The sequence below is a fragment of the Quercus lobata genome, chromosome 1 (assembly GCF_001633185.2).
Source record: "Quercus lobata isolate SW786 chromosome 1, ValleyOak3.0 Primary Assembly, whole genome shotgun sequence".
NCBI lineage: Eukaryota > Viridiplantae > Streptophyta > Magnoliopsida > Fagales > Fagaceae > Quercus > Quercus lobata.
In genome coordinates, this window is record NC_044904.1 from 16,180,185 (window position 1) to 16,199,211 (window position 19,027).

At 35.5% G+C, this 19,027-nt stretch overlaps 2 protein-coding genes, 1 long non-coding RNA gene and 1 other non-coding gene across 4 annotated transcripts; 2 read left to right on the forward strand and 2 right to left on the reverse strand.

Annotated features, from left to right (window-relative positions):
* Positions 1–1,294: 1,294 nt before the first annotated feature.
* LOC115981033 (translation initiation factor eIF-2B subunit gamma) lies at positions 1,295–7,516 on the reverse strand. Its single transcript, XM_031103225.1, has 13 exons — positions 7,343–7,516; positions 7,088–7,183; positions 6,787–6,864; positions 4,975–5,055; positions 4,681–4,900; positions 4,542–4,600; positions 4,260–4,309; positions 4,071–4,158; positions 3,720–3,974; positions 3,510–3,602; positions 3,251–3,355; positions 1,821–1,937; positions 1,295–1,749 (listed from the first exon to the last, which is right to left on the reverse strand). The coding sequence occupies exons 1-13, from the start codon at positions 7,406–7,408 to the stop codon at positions 1,678–1,680; spliced, it is 1,380 nt and encodes a 459-aa protein (XP_030959085.1). The 5' UTR covers positions 7,409–7,516; the 3' UTR covers positions 1,295–1,677.
* Positions 7,517–7,600: 84 nt separating this feature from the next.
* Positions 7,601–7,673, forward strand: TRNAA-UGC. Its single transcript has one exon. It is a non-coding gene; the product is annotated as a tRNA-Ala (tRNA).
* A 433-nt stretch (positions 7,674–8,106) lies between these two features.
* LOC115982167 lies at positions 8,107–10,283 on the forward strand. Its single transcript, XR_004089532.1, has 4 exons — positions 8,107–8,263; positions 8,823–8,893; positions 9,041–9,111; positions 10,005–10,283. It is a non-coding gene; the product is annotated as an uncharacterized LOC115982167 (long non-coding RNA).
* A 3,448-nt stretch (positions 10,284–13,731) lies between these two features.
* LOC115981041 (F-box/kelch-repeat protein At5g26960) lies at positions 13,732–15,264 on the reverse strand. The gene has a single exon (XM_031103234.1). The coding sequence runs from the start codon at positions 15,103–15,105 to the stop codon at positions 13,771–13,773; it is 1,335 nt and encodes a 444-aa protein (XP_030959094.1). The 5' UTR covers positions 15,106–15,264; the 3' UTR covers positions 13,732–13,770.
* Positions 15,265–19,027: the final 3,763 nt, after the last annotated feature.

Here is a 19,027-nt window from a genome sequence, read left to right on the forward strand (position 1 = left end):
TGAGCCCTCAATGTCTGACTAGAAGCCTCACCTGGTTCTCTATTAGTTTTGTCAAAAGAGAAGCAAATCTGGTCGCCCATTCACTAGCTCGCTATGCTAAACATATAGATGACGATGTTATTTAGATTGAGGATTCCCCATCCACCAGCTCTTAAGGCCTTGTTGTTGGATTTATCGTTTTTACGCAATGAATGAAAGTTGGATATGGTTTCAAAAAATTAAAGTCGGAGGTATGAATGTAAACATTTTTAACAGGTCAAACTTTTCTTTAAATAAATAAAAACTCTGAGGTTTAATGTATTACCAGACCAAACATTAAGCGGAATTTTGTAATTCCCCCAAAAATGAATTTTTTTTTAAATAAAAAAATGAATAATTTAAAGCAATAATTTATTGAGTGAAAGGCCTTTTATTAACACCTATAAAATAGCAAAATTGATGCCATCCATTTGATCTCCCATGGTCACTAAAACAGCAAATAGAAACCCTGCAACAATCTTATTTCATCAATATAAGAGATCGAGATCCACCACCTTCATGTGCGAGGAATGTTACAATAAAAGTACCAAAAAGCATTTGCCCATTTATTCAAAACCGACTATAAATTATCAAAACTGATGCTATCTATTTGATCTCTCTTGGTCACCAAAAACACAGATACAAATGATATAGCAATCCTATTTCAACAATATTATGGTAAATATAAGATAACACTACATCTCATTACTTAACTATATTATGATCAGAACGCTACTCATAGCATGAACTACTGACAGCCAGCACTTCTTGAAAAGAAAAAACAAATTACTGAAGACAAGCAACATTCATTGAGAGTAAGAGGCTATTCAATACCTCCTGTAAATTATCAACATTGATTCTATCTATTTAGGGTCTGTTTGGATTGAACTTATTGTTGCTGAAACTGAAAACTAAAAGTACTGTAGCAAAATAATTTTTTAAATATGTGAATAGTATCGTGGGACCCATTTTTAATATTTTTTAGTGCGTGAACAGTGCTAAACAGTGCTGCTACAGTGCTAGTTGTCCCCTGGAACGCATGAAGTGAGGAAAATAAAAAATAAAAAATAAAAAAATAAAGGTGGAAAAACGCAGCTTTGGATTCAGCGGAAAACGCTGAATCCAAACGGTACCTTAATCTCCATTTGTCACAGGAAAACCTAATACAAACAACACAATAATCCTATTTCAACAATACAACAATATAAGACATCACACGCACGTGCAGGCATGCATGCTCAAAGACACCCAAAAATAAATAAAATGAGAGAAGAAATTTCAAAGGCAGGCAACAATAATTGATCAAAGACTTTTTATTTAATAACTACTATAACTCATCAAAATTGATATTATCTATTGACCTGTCTCTAGAAATACAGATACAAACGAAACAAGAATTCTATTGACACAAGAATGAGCACCTAGAGAGAGAGAGAGAGAGAGAGAGAGAGAGAGAGAGAGAGAGAGAGAGAGAGAGAGAGCAATGAGAGCTGATAATACACTCATGGAGACAAGCAATCCCCCTTTCTTGCAAAGGGTATTGCCCTGTACTCAATTGCCAGCAGTCACCACAAAATCTGCTCCAACCTACAGTAAATCAATTGCCAAAAGAAAAAAAGATTAACAATTCTCATACCACCCAGGGACTTCCCCTAGCACTCATTTCTCTTTCTTAGCCAAGGCCTCCCCTTTGCAGTCGCTGCCAGCAGTAACCACAAAACCTGCCCCAACCTGGATCGAAGTTTAAATTAATATTGAGATACCAACCACAAGCATCAGAGAAAGAGAGAGCGATTGATTACTTGGCAATCTTTCAAATTGACACGCTCTTGGAGCTGTACATTGCTACAAATCACAGAACCTTGGATCGAGCAACCATCCCCAATGGTGACATGATTCATTATAACTGAATTAGCTACCTGAATACAAGAGGGGGGAAAAAGGAGAGTTGAGATGAATATCTGAGTCTGGTTCTTCTTTTTGATAACGTTCATGAATAAAAAAGTCATCATTTTTTTACATTAGAACCAATTGACTTATTTAAAAATGAAAATTTACAAACATTATGGACATAATTTGAAAATGAGAAGTTCGATTAGAATCAAACTTTCAATTGATCAAGGTACTTGGGCTTCCTTTAAAAGAAACCAAATCCCATTTGAACTTCATTTAGAAGAACTTTACATATATCACGGTGATTCTTATCAAAGAAAGACAGGATTGTTCAAATAGGCACAAGTCTACGAAACTGAATGCCCATACTTATTGGGGTTATGAATTTTTAGTTTAATAGGGGTACATGATAGTATCAGATTCATAGTAGGCAAGAACCCCCTTTTTGACTGAATGTGCTACCAATCCATTTTTACCTCTTATTTCAATGTGTATTCCTGGAGAAGCACACATGCAAGAAGTTTGAGCTTGATGCAAATGACTAAATATCTTGTTAAAATAATGGTATAGTGATTAAATTCATCATTCCCTAACAACTTAAGATTTTGGAACAAGTGGCAACTTATCATGGTATTAGAGCTGAAAAGAAATGGTGAAACCATTATTCTAACCATGGTTTTAAAAACCGACTGGGGGCAAAACCCTTTTTGCCTCCGGTTCTCTGTTTAACCCGGTTTTGACCCGTTTTGGGGTTTTCCCAGACCAAACTGGTTCCCAATTGAATCGGTCTGACCGGCCAATCCGGTCCGGTTTTTAAAACCACGATTCTAACACTTGTTGAGGGCTTTATCCCACACACACACACACAAAAAACACTTCTTGAGGGGAAGTTTGGTTCATGGGAGAGTTAAAACTTAAAATACTTATTAAGTGATAAAATAAATGATAAAATAATATAAAAATCTCCCTTTATTATCAGCTTTAGTTTTTGAAACAAATAAAAGTTTATCATATTTACCGCTTTACACGAATATCAATCAAACAAAGTATTCTTCTATGTATCAATCCTAATATCTCAGTTGAATCTCTTTAATCATTAGCACTATACAGAAGACAACCCCAGAGATGTCATTGAGGCGGTCAGTTATACTAAAGCCTAGGCAAAACAAAAGCCCAATAATATATATTGAAGTCAAGAGCCTTGTAACTCAATTGGTTGGCACCTTCTAGTACTTCCAAAGGAGACATCTAGGGTTCAATTCCCCTCCTCCAACTATCAATTATCAAAAAAATTATTACATACTTTTCTTCCAACCTTAATGATTAAAAGTTATCATACCTTTACATTAGAACCTATTCTGCAGTGGCGGCCAATAACAGACCGTTTCACACTACATTTGTCACCCATTTGTGAACCTTCCCCGAGCATGCAATGTGGTCCCACCTAAACCATCAAACCACTCGATAAGTACACCAAGAAATTACCTTAACATGGGATATAAAGCAATCGCCTGAACCTTCATTTGACATATAATGTAAGTCAAATATTAAAGCTAAACTGATGGTGGTAGTTCCAATCTGTAAAGCATTCAACTCACAGTTGTTTTTAAGCCAAGCTCTGCTGAAGGATGGATGATGTTGTTTTGGGGAGAGAAGGAATACCCTGATAGACGACTAGCTTCTCCTATGACCTGACCCATTTAAAACAGAAGATAAGTTCAACCAGATTAAGCTCAAAAAAAAAGAAAAAAAGAAAAAAGAAAGAAAGAGGTGAGACCCAATGAAGGCTTTAACTGTAATTGACTCACATCCCGATTAATGTCACTAAATGCTTGAATGGAATTTAAGCGCAAACAGTACTTGCTGTTGTCAGCAATATAAACACAGCATTTATGGGTTCTTCGAGTAGAACCATTGGTACCCAATCCAGAGAGTTGATGAAAACTTGGAGTAGATGCATTAGCTAGAATCCCAGACAGAGTTACTTGGTTGCTCTGGGAATTAACCTTCTGGTTTCCATTTTCTTCTGCTTGTGGTGCACCATTTAACAATACTTCTGACTTCTAAAGGTCATAAAAGAAAAATGAGCTGATTCAGAGACTTTAAGAAAGCTAAGTTTCCAAGAACAACTTAATATGCGGGGACTATATTGAACTAACCAGCTGGCTCCGGACAAGATAAGGCAAGACATCCTGCTTTAAGCTATGAAATGTATCCTTTTGATCTAGAACTTCTTGTAGAACAGACCTAAGAAATAATCAAAGAGCTTATTCAATACTAAAATACATCCAACATGAATAATATGACCAAAATATCATTGGGGAAACAAAGACAATAATAGGTCAAACCTCTTGAATGCATACAAATGAGCATCCATAAGATCAGCTCGGATTTCCATCTACGCAAAGAAAGAAAGAAAGTAAGAAGAAAAACGTTAGAATAAGGAGAATCCAGCAAAATTATTTCAATATTAGGCATTTAAAATTTTAAGTTTGACATTAATCTTTTAAAATAGGAAAAGAAGGCCACAAAACACATGTAGAACCAGGTTCACCAAAAGCCCACTAGTTTTCAACTACTGGAAAAGGTTTACCAATAGCAAAATGAAAAACATATTCACATAGCGGTACCTGGCCAACTGCACGGAGTATGCTCTTCTGTATTCTAATATCTTTCTCAACTTCAGCACCTGGCAAGGATTGCAAGATGCTGCATGAGAAACATGGAAGGCAACATCGTAAACAAAAGAAAAATTTTGCAGATCTAAACCTGTAGCTATATATAACAAGAACTGTCTTGTGGGGTCCAGCCCTATGATGTTGTAGCGCCCTGGCTTCTTGGTTTTGTCTTTTCCAGTAGAGGAACCAGACTCTGAAGGTCCACTGACAGGAGCAGAGCTGAGCATTGCAGTCACTACTGCATCATGCCGTCTATGAGCAGCTGCCACTGCACCAGGAGGAACATCAGAAACAAGATCGCCACTCACAACCTGCAGATAAGAAACAAATATTTGAAAAGAAGCAACTTTCTAGAGCAAAATTGCTATAAAGAATATGTGCTAACCATGATGTCCTTTGCAGTCAGGTGGTGAGCAATGGCCCGGAGTGAACCAGCTGTTCCAACATCCTCTGGGACTGCAGCAACCTGCCACGTTAGAAAATACTTGAGCTCTATCTATTTGGAGTATCAAATTAGTACCCTGCAGAAAGACGGCCTAGTGCAGTGCTTCTTCAAAGCATCCTCAGACCAAAGTGACTCTAGGAAAAAGAAGAAAGTAAATGACCCACCCATGGAAAGAGACAGCAGTACTGTTTCCTTCAAAAAATTTAAGTACTTAACATTTTTGGGTAATAAAATTTGGAAGCCTTCATGCAGCAGTACCTGATTGAGGCATGGTTATATGATTCTTTTGTTTCTTTTAAAAAGTAATTGAGGCAAGGTGTATATGATTTCAAACACTCTACAAAAAAAAACAAAGCTTAAAACCCTTTTTTTAAAATTAATTTGAGTCTTTAGTTTGGTTATTTAGGCTGAGGTATTGAGCTCAGTCCTGTGTAGGTGCAGGACTTATGTTTAACCTATGAAAAGAAATCCCTAAAGACTGTTCACCATTGATAAAGAAGTCTAAATCACTCCAAGGCAGAGAAGCCTTCAAGCATCTGAAATCCACTAGGGTTGTAAATAAAATAGTGTTCCTAACGTACCGGAGTTATAACAATTGAATTTATCTTACACATAGCTTCTTCTCCTTCTCAAACATAATAAGGCTTTCATTAAAAAAAATTTGAATCTTTTACAAGACATGGTTCCCAATTATTATCAGCATGATATCTCTTATTACTACTCTTTAGACATTATATTTCTGCAATAGGTCTCTGTTCCACTGATTTAACAAGAATATGCATCACCACAACTCATAAAACTTTACACTACCCATCCTCCATCACTTTAAAGACCATCTAGAGCCATCCCACCACATTTCCTTCTACAAGATAGTCCATAAGTATCAGTATATCTCCAGAAGGTGGTGCAAGCTCTTGTATCATTGGATAAATGTACTTATCACCTAGGCAGAAACACTATTCTTATTGCTTTCTTGAGCTTTGTGCTCCAAAACTCTTAACCCCTTCATCTTGAACATCCTCTTCTCCCATCCTCCAAACTTGATTAAGTTTTCAAGTGCATGTGCTATTTTCAGAAAGATGTTTCCAAATAAAAGCACTAGGGTATTTTAAACTTCTCAAAAACTGGGCTATTTTTGTTCTCTTTTTCAACTACCCCAGGTCAGAAATATGAACTGACTCAAGAATTAGAGCACATAAGCAATCAAATCAGAGTTTGGCTCTATTTATCCTTGGGGAATTCAGATGACCAAGTTGCTTATATCTTGATAAAAGGATTGACCTCATGTTGTAAGGAAATTCATTGATATGCCCTTAACCATTGCAACCTATCCTAGGCAATCACTAATCCTACATCCAAGTATCCCTTTCAAGTTTCAACCTTGCAGCAAGCTCCACCTTGGTTAAAGTTTTTTCAAAACACACTCCTCCAATTTCTAAATTAAATACAAGGCACAACTTCTAAAGCTAAGAAACCAAACAACCAAGTGGCAAGAATTTCAAGATTTAAGCTGATGAAATGCAAGAATTTCCCCAATTTGTGTACTTTATACCACTAGATTCAACCTACTTTACACTATTTACGAGCTAATATTGAAACAAAATAAATGCCAAAAGATCATCCAATTACTTTAAACCTTCTAAATTCATCTTCCATGAGAATGTTAATCATTCACCAATTTTCTATACATCAAGATTAAGGTAAAATACATTCAATACAGTTAAATATGAAATTCTAGCATTCATTAAATACCTCGACATGTAGACGATCAACATAAGCCCCCGATATCCAATTACCAACCAGAGCAGCCGCCTCTTGCCCTTCAACAACCTACACAACGATATCTATAGCAAATCAACAACTCCACACACTTTGAAACCCGAACACAAAACTAAATATCCACAATCCACACAATGTTCTTCCAAAATTGTCATAGCAATTCTCTGTTTGGTTCCTAAGAATCTACTAAATTCAACTTTAAATTGACATGTTTATAGAGAATTTAAAAATATATATATAACTAAACGAAATTAGGGATGCAGAAGAAGCGTACAACAATGAGATCCTTAAGGTTACTTTGTTCCAAGTGCTCCAAAACGTAGGAGAGAACCGGCCGGTTCGCCACCGGAAGTAGAGCTTTCGGAACCTCCTGCATTCAAAAAAAAGAGAAAATTACTTAGGGAACTGTTTGGTTCTCGGGAAAATCGAGAAAGAGAAAATTAAATGAAAGCAACTGTTATTGTTGAATTGGACAGTTTGATTTTAATTTGAAATATTTCTTCTTCGGAGGAGGAAAAGAAGTTGGAACCTTGGAGACGAGAGGGATGAGATTCTTGGAAGTTCCGCCGGCGAGAACTACCACTTGAAAATCCATCGGAGCGAAGAGAGAGAGAGAGAAAGAGAAATCAGAATTAGGGGTTTCGTGGGGTTTCTCTTTTTTTTTCTTTTCTTTTTTTCTCTTTTCTGTTATTGGAGGAGTGTCAGTGTTGCCGTGTGTGCGAGATTAGTCATTAGTCATATATTAATCATTGAATATAATGCTTCAGGAGAATAGTGCTGTGCATACGGGGATGTAGCTCAAATGGTAGAGCGCTCGCTTTGCATGCGAGAGGTACAGGGTTCGATCCCCTGCATCTCCAAATTTCTATTTTTCTTTAAAGGTTGAAATTTTATTTAGATAATCTATATATATATATATATATATAAAACCGAAGCTTTTGAAGCTCCCACAAATTTCCACTAAAACCGAAGCTTTTGAAGCTCCCACAAATTTCCACGTCAGCACAGTATTAAAAAAAAAATAATTCCACGTCAACACAGTATTAAAAAAAAAAAACTCCAAATTTCTATTTTTCTTTAAAGGTTGAAATTTTATTTAGATAATCTATATATATATATATATATATATATAACCGAAGCTTTTGAAACTCCCACAAATTTCCACGTCAGCACAGTATTAAAAAAAAACCACAAATTTCCACGTCAGCACAGTATTAAAAAAAAAACATAATTCCACGTCAGCACAGTATTAAAAAAAAAACATAAAATTAAAAGCCAACTATCTCTCAAACAAAAAACCCTAAAAGTCTAAAAGCAGCCGTGCTCTCTGCCTCTCCAAGCCGTTCTCTCTGTATCCCTGATGACCATAGCCATCTCTCCCACCCATAACTGAGTCGTTACCCATCATAGCCATCACAAAATCTCCAATGCCGCAGGCCAAGTTAAGCAGGTGAGATGGTCTTAATATCATGTATCTAATCTTTCTCTTTCTCTTTCTCTTTCTCTTTCTAAATATTTGTTTTTTAATGTTCATTGGCTTTGCTTCTTTTTGTTGATTCCTTAACTGAATTACTGTTGTTGCTTAAGTAATATTTTGATTTTTTATTCAGTTCTTTTGCAAATACTGTTGTTGGGTATTGTTAGGGTTTTTTTTTTTTTTTTTGGATTTAATTTTGTGAATTCTTATTTGGATTCATGTGGCTACCACTTAGAAACTTGATTTTAGTGAGTTTCTCTGTAGGCGTTGATTTGTAAGCCTTTTAATTCTTGATGCAAATTCGAAATTCATAAGGAATTTTAAATTCTGATTCTTTGGGATTGTGTATTTGAAATTTTAGTGGAAACAAAGCTATGGGTTTGAATTTTGTATGATTCATATGTCAGATATTGGGATTGGTATTGACGGTGAGATAGGTTTGTAATTACTTATTGTTTATAGCATTGCTGACTTTTTGTTTTCTTCTTATTGTTTTTCCGTTTTCTATTTTCTCTTTTCCCTCTATGAGAAGAAACCCATTGAAGGTTAAGAAGAAAGAACAGAGTAGCCTTGCACCATCGGTCTGCTAATAAAATCACTATGGTAAATTGATTTCTTTTATTGTTCCCTTTCATTGTTTACTGTCACACTACTGTTATTGCTCAATCTCTTCTTCACTAACATTGTTGACTTTTGTTTTCTTCTTTTCATTTTTCTATTTTATGCTTTCTCTTTTCTCTCTGCGAAAAGAAACCCAACGAAGGTTAAGGAGAAAGAACAGAGTAGCCTTGCACCACTGGTCTGCTAGCAAAATCACTACGGTAAATTGATTTCTTTCATTGTTCCCTTTCATTGTTTACTGTCACACTACTGTTATTGCTCAATCTATTCTTCACTGTCACGCTACTGTCTTTTTGGTTCCTTCCACTAATTTGATAGAAATATTGTTTTTCCATTGTATGTTTTGATTTAGACAACTTTAGTCAATTTTCCAAATTACACCACATTTGCTTTGGCGACATAAAAAAAAATGTTAGACATTTTGGTGAGGAATAAAAAACCCATGGAAGAGTTAGGTTTCTAGCTTTAAATTATTCATGACAGAATTTGATTAGTTATGTAGTTCCATATATTTAATACTCCTCAATTTGTTTGTTCTGCCTGTTTGTTGTGTTATTTGTTGCATTACAGGAACTGTCAATTTGTCAATAGGATGTGTATTTCTGTTTTAATTTTTTTTTTTTTAATAATAACAAACGTTTATAACTAAGACATTGAAATTTTGTGCACACCATGTGTTTGACAAAATGCCTTACTTACTCTTGCATTAGTTTATAGCCACTTTATGGTTTGTGACTCTTGGTTTTAGTTGCTATTGGTAATTGACTAATTTTTGTTATGTATCAATCATAAGTCATGATGATATGAAAAATGAGTAGAATTTATTTAATTCGGCAACCTACTTATTTTAAGAAAAGTGTTAATGTAATTTAAAAGTTTCACTTATTAGGCCAAGAGCAACAGCTTTTGTATTTAAATTTTTTTTAGTGTGATTTAAAGGTGGCTTGGTGTTTTTCAATATATTAACGGTTTGAAGCCATGTCATATCTGTAATGCAGTAAAGATAAATAGCAAATGAGTGTTCCCAAGTAGATCAAAGATGACTTTTGTTTATCATGTGGAACTAACAAAAATGTGAAAACCATAAATGCAGGGTTCTAAACTGATCATTAACATATTAAAGGGAACATCAATAGTTAAGGCCACCATATGCCAATCAAGTCTTCACAGTTTTGCTTTTGTTGGAGGATTATTAGCAAGTCCACAAAATCAGGTAAAGGTAAAGGCAAAGGAATAGAAGTGAGCACACCAAATGAACATACATGGATTTGGGTGTACATGGCATATGATTTAAGAAATTGTATATTAATTGCATACATAATGCTACCTTCAGCAAAATTAATCAAATAATGTAGTATGAAGTCCCATAAAATTGTGCCACTTCTTTTCTTAGGTTATTATAAGCAAGATTCCAACCATTGCCATTGCATAATTTTTATTTTATTAATCAGTCAGATGCAAGACCCTAATTGATAGTTTAAGTTTTAAAATTAAAACAAAATAACATATTCAGTGACTATTACGAAGCAATAAAGGAAGAAGATACAAAAAACACTTTAAAGTTTTTTTTCTCAATCTATTTGAAATATTGATTAAGTAATTCTTTAAATTTGTGTTTCATACATTTTATGGATAGTTGAGGATATTAAAGATTTAATTCTTCATTTTATTTTAAACTTAAATTTGTGTTTCATACATTTCTATTTCATTAAATTTATACAAAATAGCTTTCTCGTGCATTGCACGGGTTAACGACTAGTTATAATTATTATAATACATGATTAATATTACTGCACATGAGTGTGACACATCAAATTTATTTGCTTGTTTTACACAATCATGTTTTATTGTTTAAATATTAATTATAATTTTAATTTATTTCCTTTTTATGGTTTATTAGTTAATTTCTCTAATTTTTTTTTTCAAAATTGCAAATTTATACTAATTTGTTCCATTATTTTTTTTATTTAATTATTATATTATTTAGAACATTGTTAATGGCCATTTTTACAATAATCCTACGGGTCCTAAGAGCATCCGCACTAGGAAGGCCAAATGTCATATGTTGGCAAATTTTACCATCAAAACCCAAAAACTAAGCTTCATCCAAACTGCTAATTGTAAATTTTTTTACAATATTGCTACAGTACTATTCTATATGTAAAATGGTACTGTAGCAACTTGTATTCATTTTTTTACTAATTTCTTCTCTCTCCTCTAGCTATCTCCCACTTCTCCATCTCCCACATCTCTCTCTCTCTCATTTCTCTGCCTCTTCATCAATCTCTCTTCAATCTTCAGGCTTCATCACTTCACCACTTCTCAATCTTCGCCAACCCATCTTCAATCTTTGCCGACCCGTCGGTGGTTACGGGTTGTTCGTGGGTTTGGCTGGGTTTTGGGTTTGATGGGTTCGGGTCTAATGGGTTTTAGGATTGGTTTGTTCTAGGTTGATCAGTCGTTATGATTTGTTGATGGGTTGATCTGTGGTTGATAGTTGTTGATGGTTTTGGTTGCGAAATCGACATGGGTCAGTGGGTTGCGAAATCGACGTGGGTCCAATGGTTGCAAGATTGGTGTGGATCGGTGTAGGTGATGGGTTTTAGCTAGGGGTGATCGATGTTGTGGAGATGGGGTGGATTCCGCATGGTTGGACTCTAGTTCTTTTGGGTTCTGCATTTTTTTTTTTTTTTTTTTTTGGTTGTGACGTTGGGCATGGTGGAGGCACAGTGGTGGTGACTGGGCAGTGGAGGTGCAATGCTAGATGTTGAGGGAAGGTACATACGCAAGAGAAAATTAGGAAAAAAACAAAAAAAGAAAAAAAATATTTTATTGTGGAGATATATTATTTTAATGAGTAGAATAGGAAAATAAAAGTTGAGATGCTAAGTGTATTGTAAATGTAGAATGGTCTTGTACAAATGATAAAGTAGGTTTTTAGATGGTAAAATAGAATAGTTTGAAGAAACTGGATGCGAATGCTCTAAGAGCATCCACGGCAATGGAGCTAAAAATTTAGCTATTTAGCTCCACCAAAAGTTACTTTATCTATTTTGCCTACACACATGCTGCAACAGTGGATTTATTTTAACTTTCAACACAATAAAATAATATAAATATCACAATAAAATAATATATCTGTTATAATAAAATAATCCATCTCACTACAATAAAAACACCACAAATCGATCCACCACCAACACAGCCACCCCACCACTGACCCATGAAACTTAGCCACCATGAAACCCAGTAAACCATTATCACAAAACCCATAAAAACCCATGAAATCTAGCCACAGCCACGAAATCTGCGACACTCTTGAGTTCGATGAAGGCAATGTCGGTGGAGATGAAGATGGAGGACTGGGACGGGGACATGGAGGACTGGGACAGCGACGTGGGATGGCAATGGAGCTTGGATCGGTGTGGGACACCAACGTGGGACGGCGATGAAGATGAAGATGGAGGATTGGGACGATTAGAGATGAGAGCTTGAGCTTGAGAGCTTGAGTTTTAGATGAGATGATGGGTCGGGCCGACGGCAGTAAACAGAGAGGTGAGAGTTTGAGAGAGTGAGCTTGAGAGATGAGAGCTTGAGAGTGACACTAAGAGAGAGCACGGTGAGAATTAAAGAAAGGAAAAAAATAAACCAAGTAATATTATTTTAATCCAGTTGGAATAAAAAATTATATTTTTTTTAGCTCTCAGCTACCGTGCACATCTATAGATAGATGTGCACTATAGCAATGAAGTTAAAAAAGAAATTATAGCTCCACTGTCGTATGGCTGTTTTTGGTGGAGCTAAAATAGTTATATGGCTATTTAGCTTCACCGCTACAAGTGCTCTAACAAAGCAATGCCCAAATTCTTTGTGGGCCCATTATTTCTACTTATGACATTTTTCTTTTTATACATGGTCCAAATCCATTTATTTTTACGAGTAATTGAGGAAGTGTGGTTTGGAGATAAAAGAGGCTTATTTGGGCCTGTTCATGAACTTAAACTTGGGTTTTACAAGTGAACTTGGAACACTTGTAAAAGCTAAAGGTCCATGATCAAGTTCTTGTGCTTGCCCCAAACATAACCAAAAACAATTATTGTGAATTTCAGTTAGCTCAACTAATAAAATTTATTGTTTTCTAATAAGAAATTTGAGATTCGATCATCACCTACACCAAAAATTAATTGATGTCTTGGTCTTATGAAAAATAAATAAATTGTCATAAGTTAAAATGAAAACTACCACTCAAAAAATATGCAATTATTTTGATCATTTGGCAGCAGATTGTTTGAAATCGAATATAACGAATTTAATTTCACTATATCCTAAGGATGTCAATATACTTTACCTTCAATATAATTTACCCTAAATATCATAATCACTACCAACCAATTGGTGATGTTTCGAGCAAAATAATAAATGTAAAAGAAAGAGTTTAACAAAGATGTTCAGTACAAAAAGAAAAAAAGAAAAAGGACCCAATCAGTAAAAAGAATTTTAAAACAAAAGTTACAAAACTATAGATGTACACAACAAAAGAATAAAAACGTTTCAGAATAATTATGAACGATGTTACCCAAATAAAGTGGGCTAACTTAACAAAGAATCCTTTCCAAACAACATGGAGCCCAGTTCATACCCATACCGAAACTCCCAGTTTTAAAAAATCTTCAACTAGATTGCGCCGCTCGTGCTAAAAAAATAGTCCAATCAACAACAACGACAACAAGTGGGACCCAATCTCTAGATATCTGCCCAAAACGACACTTTCCTCATCCTATAGCAAAACACGTAACGACATTTTCACAACGTTCCAAATCCAAAACCAATCCAATCCAGCACCGTTTTTTTTTTTTTTTTTAGCACTCAACACACACACAAGCGGCGCGTCGTATAACCTCAGGCAAATCTGCTCCTCTACTCCACTCTCCACCAACGGAATTGTACACCAACACAAGCCCATCTCTCAAACCCCGCAAACTCCTCCCACTCCGTCGCAACAAGTCGTCGATACAACCCGTTACTTGAACCAACACCACTATGTTCTCTACGCCGACGCAGCTGAACCTAACGGTGCTGTCTAGTCGAACTTGCGCCGGTAGCGGCGGACTCTTTAACCTGCACCACTCGCCGAATCCGGCGTTAGTGACGGCGGTGCTGTTGTTGTTGTTGTTTTGCGTTGTGGTTTTTTTCCTTCGCGCGTCGAATTTCCAAAACGAGAGCTCCACGGCGTGGCTGGCGAGGACGAAGACGTGTCCGGCGGCGGAACACGCCGCGACGACGCAGCCTCCGCCCGGGACGGCTCTGCTTCGGAGCCACACGCGCGCCTCCACGTCGTATAAATCCATCGAGCTCGCGTACACGTGAGCCTCCGCGTTCGCCGCGGCTCGTGGAGGTTCGGTCCCGACCGCGGTGCCGCCGATTTTGAGTCCGCCGATCACGTAGAAAACGCCGTCAACCGAAGTGCCGATGCAGCCGTACCTCCTCCTCGGGGCTTGGCACACCACACGCCACGTGTCTGTGTCGGGATCGTATTCCTCCACCGCGTCTGTTCTTGAACCACCGCCCGCCGCGTAGATCTTGCCGGAAACGACGGCAGTAGCGAATTTTTTGCGCGGGAATAGCATAGCAGATCTGGCAACGACGGTGCCAGGCCACGTGTCGTAACGGACCATGGCGTTCCGGCCGATGATGAAAATCTTAGATCCAACGGCCGATAACCTCGCGTGAGAGAGCAAGCCGTGGAAATTACCAAGCGAAACTGCGTCGTTCGCGAGAAACGAAGAGACTTTCCAGTTACGTACCCCGTCAACGTCATCTTCGAAGCGGAGACTGGCTGCATAGAGGCCGAAGTCGGTGGCGGAAACAGCAAAGACGGTGGTGTGAATACGGCCGTGGCGGCGGCGGAGATCGAGGAAGGAAGGGGAGTCGAGGAGGCGGGCCCAGCGGCGGCAAACGGAGGAGAGAGACTGGAGAGAAGGAGGCGGGACACGAGAGAGACATTCCAGAAGAAGATCATCTGGAAGAGAAGAGAGCGTAGACGAATAGCTGTGAATGTGGATTTGGGTTTGGGTTTGGGTTTGGGTCTGAGTCTGGGTCTGGATTTGGGTTAAAGAGTTGTTGGTGTGGTTCGGATTGGGAAAACAGGATTTCATGAGCCATGAGAAGTGGCGAGAGTTGCAGCTCTCTGACATTATCTGCTGATTCTGAGTGGTGACTGGTGAGTGGATAGTAATGGCAGTTGCAAGTGTGAGAGTGAGAAAGTGTGCGTGAGAGAGAGCTTTTCAGATTTATTGTGAACTTGGGAGACTGGTCTTGAATAAGGAAAGGATATGAGTGTGAATGTGATGGACTCGTTTTGACCCTGAATTTACTATTTACAGCTGGTTTGGACTAGTGTTTACGTTAAGAAATGTTCTCTAATTCTAATATTTGAAAATCAAAATAAAGAAACAAAAAACGACCGATCACCAAACTAACGAATGGCGGCCTACAAAAATAGTATAGAATGATGTGTATATAATAATTTCACTACACTTTCCTAATAAATAATTTATTATTAATAAAAAATAATTTTAATAATATAATTTAAATTAAAATTTATAATAATTTATTATTTATAATTTATTGTGAAAATAATATAATACTTTTTATAAAACAAAGGAAAAGACAAGGGATTGGATGGTGCGTTAGATTCGTCCTGTGATTATTATAGACCCACGAGACAAGCATCTTATCTAGATTAGCATACGTGACTTCTTCAACAACAAAAAACCGCTTTAAAAAAGCCTAAGTCTATAAAAGTTTTTTTTTTTTTTTTACCTAATGGTATTGTACTTACAAATAAAATGATTGCACACATATAACAACATTCTTCGCATTGCACACATGTAACAACATTCTTCACAGCCAAATTTATTATAAAGAATTTCTCAAAAAAAAAAAAAAATTTATTATAAAGAAAATTTTCCTCCAATTCAAATTAAATAAATTCTTTCTCATTCATCATGGAGTAATTCATTACATATATTTTCATACTATGAAAATTTAAGTTCATCAAAAAAAAAGAAAAAAGAAAATTTAAATCATCCAAACATATTAGTAATATAATTAAATATATACATTAAAGTTTATTAATTTTAATTGTTAGCCACTGAGTTGAGCACTCTCGTCAAGCTCTTTAAAGTAGCATTTCAACAAAAACATAACTAAACACCTTTAAAAGCTTCATGTACCAATCTCAACACCCTACTTACAAAAACTAACAAATGAACAACCTTTATTGAGTTATTGTTCATCAACAAAACTAAATAAATTTATTTTCAATTGTTTGAAAATGAATTTTTAAATGATCTACGGACCAATACTAACAAAACCAACAACATTTTGGTTTTTAGTGTTAATTAATTGTTGCATCCACTATCTTGGAACTTGCCGACCCTTGATTTCTTAACAACCATTAATAGAGATTATTTTTGTTACAGGGAGGTTTGGTATATGTATTTAAACAACAGTTTTTAATTTTTAAACAATATTACATATTTTTTCACTTACACATATTTCGAAAAAATACAAATAATATTACTAGAATAATATTACCAAACGGGTCTTGTTTCTTAATATCAAGGTTTTGTTAATTGCCTGGGTTGGGGTTTGATATTGGATTTGGCTGGGTTGATATTAGTTTGATGTGGTTGTATTTGGGTGTTTACGATGTGGCTGTGTTTGGGTGTTTTTAATCTTTGGTGGTGGTAATTCTGAAAAGAGTGTTAAATTGGGGAAGGATGGGGTGAAAAAAAAAATTGGAAATAGACCAAATAATATTTAAATAGAGAGTAATAGAGCATTGAGACTAATATAGATTGTTTGAGAAGAATAGATAAACTAAATTAACACAAAAATGAAGTTTTTAGAATCCATTTGACTAGAAATATGTATTGGGTCTAATGTGAATGCTCTGGATATTCACACTTGGCTCAAGTCTCAACACTAGAGAAGGTGTTGTTGCTTTGTAGTATTGAGCCACATTCTCTTTCATAGTTTTTGAGTCATGAAGGAAAATGTGGTGTTGCTGTGAAATGGAAGGTGAGGAATAGTTAAACAAAAGTTTATTTGTTTATGTTTGAAGAAAAAAATATATAAATAGAATAGAGAAATAAATAGAAAGTCTACGATACATGTAAATAATAAATAATAGTTTAGTTAAAATGATAAAAGTATAATTTTTCGTCTCTCAATTTACTAAAAACTCCATTGAAGCGGTGTGAATGCCCTTCAAATTTTAAAAGCCAGAAAAGAAATCATGCAGTAGTACACTATTTTGCGTGGAATAGCACGTGATATTATGATACCGAAACGCATGCATGTGACCTACTTATAAATAGAATAATGACATTATGAATAAGGCAAATATAAAGTAATAAAAGAAGAAATATAAAATAAAATAATAATCCAGCTTTTTATGCACGTGATGTTCCCAATGAGAGCAACAAAAAGTCCAATTACATGGATTATTTTATTTAGGCTTATATTTTCGTTGATATGATTGATGTAGGTATGTATCACCGAAAGGTTCACGGATCGGAGTCTTCTTTGTGATGATCCCTTTGCGTGAAAAAGAGGAAAATTTTCCTTGACTCCGAAAAGAAAAAGGAAAAAATAAAATAAAATAGAAAGGAAAAAATATAGTTTTAGGCTAATACCAGCTTAGTTTAAAACTTTTTAAAATTATTCAATTTTGTCCCTAATGACGGTGAGAAAGAGAAGAAAATAAGTAACGACTTAGGGACCACTTAGAGACTAAATTGATTAGTTTCAAAAAGATTTGGTTTATCTTCATTATTTTTTTAATTGATTTTTTTTTTATTTTAATGAGAAACTGACACATTATCCACTAACTAAATAAGATGTGAAGATTAAAATCCACTATCACTTGCTGTTATCTATTTAAAACAAAAAAATATTTCAAATTAAAAAAGTATTGAAGATAAGTCAAACTTGATTGGAAATTCTTAGAACTGGCTTGCATTAGCCCAAGCATCAAGAAAATTAATTGTATATTAACCACAAAAAAAAAAAAAAACAAAAAACAAAAACAAACAAAACAAAACAAAGGGGTACGTAGGATTACATCTTCTATAGATTTTAGAGTAAATCTAATCTTAAAGCCTTATCAATTCCACCAACAAATGGACATTTTAATGTCCCTATCTCCACATGTTTTTGAGTTTACATGCACCGCTAGGTTGGCATCCGGCGTATTATAATAGACAACATTACTTTACTGCCACAAGAGTTGTCTACTTATTCCCCCGTGACAACTGACAAGACACATTTGCCTATAATTTCAGCAAGGTGAATTTGATTATCGATTACAAAATACAAGAAACGCTCTTTTATTCATAAAAAAAAAAAATATATATATATATATATATATATATACACACCATGCTCTAGAAAAGTTTTTTTTTTTTTTTTTTTTAAATAATAAACAGTTCATATTAAATCAAATAGAACAGTCAAAGCAAAGTCTCTCATAATACATGCCAATAGTATCAAAATATGGCAGTATAGCAAAGTCCGAAGGAGGACTATCAAAGCTAATAAAATCTTGTTGCCGTTATGCCCCCTTCTTTGCCAATTTCACTGTCTATTAATTTGCTTCTCGGAAATAATGACTAACCTTCACCCTTAGAATTAGACCTATTAGGTGCCTACAATCCGAGTTGAGAAGAGACTGGGAATGGGACTTGTTAATGCAATACTTGATGGATATATTTTAACAATTTACTTTTGTGATAAAGAAAAAGAAATTATACACATTGTTGAGGGCCATTTGTGAGAGTCTAGGCAGAAAGAAAGAAAACCCAATAATAAGGGCAACAAGGAATTGACAAAATAGATAGTAAAAAACCAATAGGCCCAAGCGGCAAGAATAATGGATTACAGGCCTAAGAAATAGACAAATGGGTCTTGAAGAGGCAAGTGGGCTCAAAGAAACCCGGTAAGAAAAAAATAGCATCCCATGGGCAGTGTATGAGGTACAAAAGCGAGAAAGGGCCACCGCAGGTCAAAGACAATGCAAACTAAGAGAGTAAGGGGTTTATGGCAGGCTCA

Excerpts from the sequence above, each read along its gene's own strand:
- LOC115981041 (XM_031103234.1), bottom strand. The coding sequence starts at position 15,105 with ATGTCAGAGAGCTGCAACTCTCGCCACTTCTCATGGCTCATGAAATCC.
- LOC115981033 (XM_031103225.1), bottom strand. The coding sequence starts at position 7,408 with ATGGATTTTCAAGTGGTAGTTCTCGCCGGCGGAACTTCCAAGAATCTC. Across the intron at positions 5,056-6,786 it reads TTGATCGTCTACATGTCGAG|GTTGCTGCAGTCCCAGAGGA; the intron begins GTATTTAATGAA and ends CTAACGTGGCAG. Across the intron at positions 3,603-3,719 it reads TTAGTGACATTAATCGGGAT|GTCATAGGAGAAGCTAGTCG; the intron begins GTGAGTCAATTA and ends TAAATGGGTCAG.